The sequence below is a fragment of the Echinops telfairi genome, unplaced genomic scaffold (assembly GCF_000313985.2).
Source record: "Echinops telfairi isolate 266 unplaced genomic scaffold, ASM31398v2 ScPeMD7_6;HRSCAF=24_0, whole genome shotgun sequence".
In the NCBI taxonomy this organism is placed as follows: domain Eukaryota; kingdom Metazoa; phylum Chordata; class Mammalia; order Afrosoricida; family Tenrecidae; genus Echinops; species Echinops telfairi.
The window spans coordinates 16,867,291-16,875,277 of NW_022103902.1; the positions used below are offsets into that span (position 1 = coordinate 16,867,291).

The 7,987-nt window shown below is 43.2% G+C and overlaps 1 protein-coding gene across 2 annotated transcripts in view; it reads left to right on the plus strand.

Annotated features, from left to right (window-relative positions):
* Positions 1-7,698, plus strand: part of GAP43 (growth associated protein 43) — a 116,034-nt gene extending 108,336 nt beyond the window's left edge. The window contains exon 3 of one of the 2 annotated variants that reach the window (XM_045286205.1): positions 7,003-7,698. In XM_045286205.1, the coding sequence (XP_045142140.1) occupies positions 7,003-7,088 (86 nt within the window). In that variant the 3' untranslated portion in view covers positions 7,089-7,698. Of the gene's footprint in view, positions 1-6,999 lie in introns of both variants that reach the window. The other variant, XM_004706413.4, reaches the window with a different exon arrangement.
* The last annotated feature ends 289 nt before the right edge of the window (positions 7,699-7,987 follow it).

Sequence of the window (7,987 nt, forward strand, 5' to 3'; positions counted from 1 at the left end):
GCTGTCTTTCTCCCACAGAGCAGCTGGTGGTTTCAAATGACTGAGCTTTTGAATCACAGCCCAACGCATAACCACTAAGCCACTAGGGCTCCCTATTTAGTGACTAACATATAGACAAATAGGAATTATATGCATCTGTTCTGACCCACCTACAAATTTCACTTAAATACTTATAGACATGGTTAGGAATAGAACTTGTTCATTGCCTGGAGACTGTCTGAAGACCCCACCCCCCCAACACACACACACACACACACACACTTTTCTCTCACAATATTATTAAGGGTTCACAGATTGGTAGTTATGTGTTTCTCTATATAATATAGTAGTGGCCTCTTCAATTCTTATCGAACTCGCTGCCTTCCTCCGTGTGTGTTATTTCTGATAGTTAATAATCCCCTTTAACTAACACAAAGGTAAACCCTTTGCTCAATATCACAACATAAAAAAACACTCAAAACTTATGAGATATGATATGTGTATAATTGTGTATGTTAAGCTGAATTAAATTCCAGTTAACAGATTACCGTAAGTCTGATACTAGTCCATAAATCCCTCTTTAGACTCACACAGCCTCACACAATGATACAGAATGCAAGAAGATCACACTCTGGTGGGTGGAAAATCTCCTAGATCCAATGGCGGTAGACAGCCCTCCAGGTCTCTGGCTAGCATCAGCATGGCTCAAAGTGACTCATCCACAGGAGGTGAAGTAGAGAGAGAGAAAGAGAGGAAGTTCCTAGGATCCTCCTTAAGAGAAGGCCACACCCACTTGGAGGTACCATCAAGCTGTGATCTGATTGACCAGCTAGACACGCTAGACTCCACCCCTACACTTTTGTATCTTCAAAACATGAACATTATGTAACTTCCACATAAGTGGAGGGCCAGGCAGAAGAAAGCCCTTGATGAGAGAGAATAGCACAGTGGCTGCAACAGTGGGCTCACACCTTGAAATAATTGTGAGGATGGCATCGGATCACGTGGTGTTTCACTCTGTTGTACGTCATTCTGTTGGACCTGTGGTTGATATGAATCAGAGTCAGCTGATGGCACCTAACTGTTAGGTCTCTCAGGGGAGAGATATACCTTGGTCCTTGGCCCCTCACAAGTAAGAATTCACGCCGAAGCTTGGTTTGTGATCCGAGTGAGTTTTAGGAGAGTTAGAAGAAGGTTCAGGTTTACACAGGCACCCGCAGGGCTCCTCCCGAACCTGAAACCTGCCTGGAAACTGCTCACAAAGTCACACGGTCGGTATTCCGCAGGGAGCTGTGGTGGATGACTCTGGTCGACCCCATTGACTGAATTGAATTCACCTGGCCTAGGTGAGTCAATCCAGGTGCAGCATCCACCCAGGTGTAACCCCCCTTCCTGGCGGGAAACCTGAACCTCTGAGCATGCGCAATGTAGCTAGGATCTCTGGGCATGCGTAATGGACACCCCAGCCCCTAAGCTAGACTATCTAACATAACCACAACAATTAAACATTTATTAAATTTAATTAATTTTATAGTCCCTGTACTTTAGAATTCTCTTTTAATCTCAAAAAGTTTTGTAGGTTCTTAAAACTTGAGGGCTCTAATTACTTAGTTTCTAGAGCCGAATTAATAAAACTGGTTAAGCTTTAGCCTCCTTTGCTCAAATTTGGCCACCTGATACAGTGGGAAAACCTAAGCAAGGAGAATCCTTTGCTTTTCATCCTGTCTTGGTCAGGAGCCAATCATCTGATTTAGGGAAAGTCTCTTGATGTACCTGAACTTGTTTCTGAGCCTTTAATATGAGGACACTTATACGTTCTTCGCGTAATGAACATTTACTGACGAGCCTCTTGATTCATCACTGCACATTGGGGCTTTCACTCACTCCCTACTATCAAGTGGATGCCGACTCGGAGTTACCTTACACAGTGGGGTAGAACCACTCTATGAGTTTCTGACACTGTCAATGTTTATGGGAGTCGAAAGCCCCATGTTTCTTCTGCAGAAAGGCTGATGGTTTCAAACTGCTGACCTTTTGGGTCGCAGCCCAATGTGCAACCACTACATCACCAGGGCTCCTCTTGGGGCTTCAAAGGGGAGCACAAATAGCTATGCTTCCTGCCATGAGAGCTAATGGTTTTAAAAGCCTCTCGCTGGTATTCTGTGAGTATGAACTGTATTGTCTGTTAAAAGGTAAATCATAAAAAAACTTCAGTGAAAGCAGGGTGAGTGACTATTTACTGTGGTTTCTCAGAACGTAGAAGAATACCTGCACCTTGCAGATTCAAAAGCAATTTATTGGCTAAGTGAAGTAATACTTATACTTAATATACTTTGTGGCCTTTGGCGATAGAAGGTGATGCTAATGAAGCTCTTTAGATAGGGCCTGCCGTACTGACTTCTTGCTACAGAAAGCACATAGGGATTACGTTTGACCTTTTCTCCTGGTGCTGTTAGTTGCCATTGACTTAAGTGCCTTCTGGCTCATAGCATCCCCACGTAAGAAGAATAAAACCGGTCCATAGGGTTCTCCCGGCTGTGACTTCTCAGAATTAGATCAAGCCTGTCTTCCTAGGCACCGCTAGGTGGGTTTGAACCACTAACAGGCAAGTACTTAACCATTTGTGCTGCACAGGGATTGACTCCTCTTTTCTCTTTGGATCAGGCAAAGAAAGACAAGAGAAACTGGAGAAGTCTGGGAGGAGCGCACTCCCTCCAAAACAAAGGGAGTTTAGCTGTTTCTTTCACAGCCCAAACTCCATGCCATCGAGTCGGTTCTACCCATAGCAACCCTATAGAACAGAATAGAACTGCCCTTCTGGGTTTCAGGGATTGCCACTCTATGGGAGTAGAAAGGCCTCACATCCTTTACATCTCTGTGCTTTTCTTCTCTCTTCGTGTTTTTTCCCCTTTGTTCTGAAACCATACCACTTTTGCACCTTTCCGAGTCTACCTTCCACGTTTTCTCTGGACTGTCTTCATGCCCCTCCAATGACATGTACTAGCACCCACATTTTTTTTTAGTTGAAGGGTTCAACATCTTCTCATGCTTTTACTACAGATCCTTCTGTGCCTCAGGGGCATGATGGGAAACAATATTATACCTTTTTGCAGTTCAGAGAGGGAAATCAATGTGAGAGGGCTTCAAAACTTGCGGAAAATTTAAATTCTCTTTTAATTCAATTCTTCCACACACTCTTTGATGTCCTTTTATGTGTGGTTTCCGGAAGCTGATGAGGCTAGTAGACTGCGAGTAGACTGCTCGCCAAATGATTGGGCAGAGCTAGAAGACTATTCTATAGAAGCATTCCAGACTTCTGTTGGGGAGATGGAGCTGACGCGTGCAAAACACGCCCGCTCACACTCACTGCCACCAAGCCCATTCTGACCCCCGGAAACCCTACAGAAGAGAGAACTTCCCCGATGGGTTTCTAAGACCCTGGTTTTACAGGAGTCACACACCCAAATTCTGTAGTGGATGAGGAAGATTACTGAGAAAAACAAGATGATCAGAAATTCTTTAGTTTAATCCAAAACTTATTCCTGCAAAATGTGATTGTGACATGATTTTTTTTAATTGTTTAATTGCGTATAAGGTGATAAGTTTACACATTAGATCATCAACGCTGCATTCAAAAGTTTAAACTACTCATCTATTCTTGGTTCTTAAAGAGTTTAAGAACTTATAAAGTACAGTCTTTAAAAATCTTTTAGGAATAATAGTCACCACACTAGAATTACTATTTTTTAGAAATTGCCTATAGTCCAAGTTACAAACACCACAGAATAAATCAGAGTTTCGATATTGGGTCGGAAAAAAAACAAAGGGGGCTGTTATAAAGTAAAATTACTCATTGCAACTGCTAACCTTATTTACCAGACCAATCTAGTTTGACTCCAAAGGGCAGGTTCATTTTCAAGGAGATAAACACTTCCTGTCACTTAGGAGATTTGAAAGATTAGTTTTAGAGTGGTGGAGACAGCAAGATTAGATAGAGGGGACAGCAAATAAATATATTAAAATATATATATATATAAAATCAATGGTAATCTTGGTATAAATGCTCAGCCTTATCTGAATATATACATATGTGTGTATGTATAATTAATTAACTTGAAAGTGACACATTTTTATAAGCTCATCTGATAGTCTCCCCAAAGACTCCTATTCCTCTAACTTCAGCAACACCAAATCAATCTTATATAGTATAGGTAGTTTAATCGTCTAAAAGCACGGTCATATTATATTTCATTGCTCAAAAGCTTTCAAAGACTCTATTTCCTTCAAATTGTATACAAATTCTTTAACCTACAGGATACTTCTTCCCAAGAAATACCAGTAGCTAGGAGGTGTTAACAGTGGGCATCATTAATAGCATACAGGGATTTTAAACATTGAGGTTGTGCAGAAAAGAGTTAAAATAGACTTCAGACTGCTATCATAAAAATGTCTGCTTATGAGGTTAGCCCTCAACGGAATCTGGGCACATGGACTTCTGGAGGGTTCCCACCATTTTCTAACTGTTGAATGGCCCACTGTGCTGAAATTGTTCGTGCAAACAATGTGGTTTGTGCTTGGCCCCTCCTTTGCTTCTGGGAGGGTGGAATATTAACACATGGTAGGCAGAGGGGGCCTGTACAGTCAGCCCAATAAAAACCTTGGACCCTCCGTTTCTAATGAGCTTTTTGGTAGGCAGCACTGCATGGAGTCATCACAGTTTGACACTGGAGGAATGGCGCATGTCCAAATGGACTCCACATACAGAAAACTCTTAGAATTTGACCTTGATTTCCTCCAGATTTGCCGCATAGACCTTTTTCCGTAGTGGATTTCTTTTACGGATCCTATTTCTGTTTATTTTACAAATAAAGCGCAGCCCTGCGTAGCATGTTATGTGAGTCCCGTGAGTGCTCCCTGGGGAATTGTTAAACGTAGATGCGGTCTCGGGGAGCCCAACACAGAGTTTATTGGATGGTAACAAATGGCTTCAGGGTAAGGAAATTCTCTGTTAGCTTATACAGGGGCAAACTGCTTGTTAGAGTGAAAATGACTTCATCTCGTATACTCTGGACATGTTATCAGAAGGCACCAGTCCCTGGAGAATGACATCATTTTTGATAAAGTAACAGGGTCAATGAGATGAATTGGCACAATGTCTAAAATGATGGGCTCCAAAATATGAATGATTGTGAGGATGGTGCAGGATGAGTCAGGGTGTGGTATACATAGTAATTATGAGTTGGAACCAACTCGACAACATTTGATAACAAAGATATTTTTGTTGCCTGAACTAGCTGGCTGGGCTCTATGGAGAAACTAGGCAGAGAAGTCCATCAATTCCTGAGGAAAAATGATCCTTCAAAAAGACAATGCTTGCCCTATGGATACATGCGTTCTGTTGGAATGTGTTTGGCTGCAAGGAACTGAAAACGAACGGAGTTTAAAGAGTTAATTTGTCACACACCAGGAGATGTCTAAACAAACGACCCCCAGGAGTGGTCCAGTGGCCTACCGAGGGTTCTTTCTATACTTCTACTCTGCCATCTTTTGAGCTTCAGAACCTGAGAGAGTTACCAGGCTATCCTGTCTTGTGTGAGGCCCCAGTTATCAAGAAGAGAATCAAAGGGAGATGATTTCTTTGGGGTCCTTTGTTTTTATTTGGGAAGGGAAACACTCTTCAGGGAATTCTATCCAATTGTGCTGGACCATGTCACATGGAAGGAGCCCTGGTGGTGTAGTGGTTAACACCGTGGGCTGGTGACCAGAAGGTGAGCAGTTCAAAACCACCAGCAGCTCCAAGAGAGAAAGACAAGGCTTTGTGTTCCTGTAGAGAGTTCCAGTCTCAGACACCCACAGGGGACAGTTCTACCCTAATCTACCGGGTCACCATGAATCAGAATTAACTCGATAGTAGCGAGTTTGGGTTTGTATTTTGTGTGTGTGTGTGTGTGTGTATGTGTTGGTGTCACATAGCCCCTGTATCTCTAAGAAGAATGGGAAATTCGAGTATTTCACTTCCTAGCATTTCAGTACTATCCATCAGGACATAAGAGAGTTGGAGTGAATGTTGCACCACCAGATAAAGTATCGATCATCATTAGTCTGCACGGACGAAAGGAGATACACGGTCATTGTTGATTGTCTATGATGAGAGTCTGTGTGGAGCCCTGGTGGCGGAGTGGTCACTTGCTGGGCTGTTATCTACAAGCTCCACAGTTTGAAGGCACCAGGTGCTCTGCAGGAGAAAGACAGGCCTTTCTACTGCCATCACGAGCTAGCGTGTCAGAAACCTACTAGAGAGTAAGGCTACCAGATTAAAGTGGGACACCATTGACCGGGGATGGGGGGGATGGGGGCTTCTTGATTAAAAATTTGGTCTATATGGACCAAATAGACCGTTCCCTAGCTTGTCGTGCATTATTTCCAAAAATCAGGACTTTTTTAAAATGCCAAAAATCCGGACTTTCCTGCCAAAAGCGGGACGTCTGGTCACCTTACTAGACAGTCACCTGGAATTAGTCAATTCAGGGGCAGCGAGTTGAGTGTAAAAGCCTGTGTACAGATAACTTGATTGTCAGACTGAGAGATTAAAGACAACAGCAATGTCTTGGTTCCTAATACCTTTGTTCCTGACCTGTTTCATCTGTGTCGAGGAACAGCATCCTGGAAGTGACTCTTCCAAACTGGGAAAGTGTGTTCCTAGGATAGAAATCATTTGTGTTTCCCTTCGGAAGCCCTGTTACGAAAGCTTGACGGGTTTTGCTGCTAACTGCAATGCTGGAGGTTTGTGTCCATCTTAAAAAAAAAATTCTGGGGAATCTTTTTTTTTTTTTTTTAATCCACTGAAATCCCTATGGTGCGGGCTTCTCCTGACACACGTAGTGTCACATGAGTTGGAATCAACTCAATGACAACTGCTGTTCCTTCCATCTTAAAGCTCCTCAGAAATGGTTTGAATCTCACGAGCAGATGAAACAAAATACTAACCCTTCCCCCCATCCTTCTTATTTTCTTCCGCAGCAGCTGTAGATGAAACCAAACGTAAGGAAAGTGCCCGACAGGAGGAGGGTGAAGGAGAAGACCGTGAGGCGGACCAAGAACATGCCTGAACTTGAAGGAATGGCTTTCCGTGTCCCCACCCTCCCCTCTCCTGACCCCCATTTCTCCCACCCTCTACTCTAACTCCAGTCTGAAGTTCCCGTCCCGATCCTGCTCACGTCTGTGAGTCTGTCTCCCCTACCCACAAACCCTCTTTTCTCTCTGTGTGGCAAAATTAAAAAAAAAAAAAAAAAAAAAACAAGCAGGAAAGATCCCAAGTCAAACGGTGTGGCTTAAACATTTTTGTTTTTGGTGTCGTTATGGCGAGTTGTTGGTAATGATGATTCAATCATTTGGGGGAAATTCTTGCACTGTATCCAAGTGTTTTGATCTGGTGCGTGTGACCCTGTGGGAGTCCACTTTTCCTCTCTTTCTCTGCTACAAGTGTGTGTGCAATGTCCCGTTCATCCGAGGAGTCCAAACGATCAAGTGAATCCAAAACCATGTTTCTTTTCTCCTTTTCAATGTGATGGAATGAACTAAAAGGAAAAAAAATAAAAATAACCCAGATTGTTTTAAGAAATAAATAAATAAATAAAGCAAATGTGCCAATTAGCGTAACTTGCGGCTCCAAGGCTCCTTTTTCAATCTGAATATTAATAAATCATGAGAGTAATCAGACTCCAATGGCTCTGTGTCTGTTTCGCCGTCTCACGGGAATTGGCTTGGCACACTGGGTTTTCACCAGCCTCTCCTTGCTGACCGCCCAATTGGAAGAAACTGCCGCTGTGGCGGAGCCCAGCAGCACCGTTGCGGCCAGGCTGCGGTCAGGAACCAGAGGGCTGTCCCTGGTGGGAAGGTTGTAGGCACTAAGACGGGCTTTCACCCACAGCGTCCCGGAGATCCAGGAGAAATGTAGTTTATTTATAGAAATAGTATTCCAGGTTTTCCATGTTAAATATTACAGAAG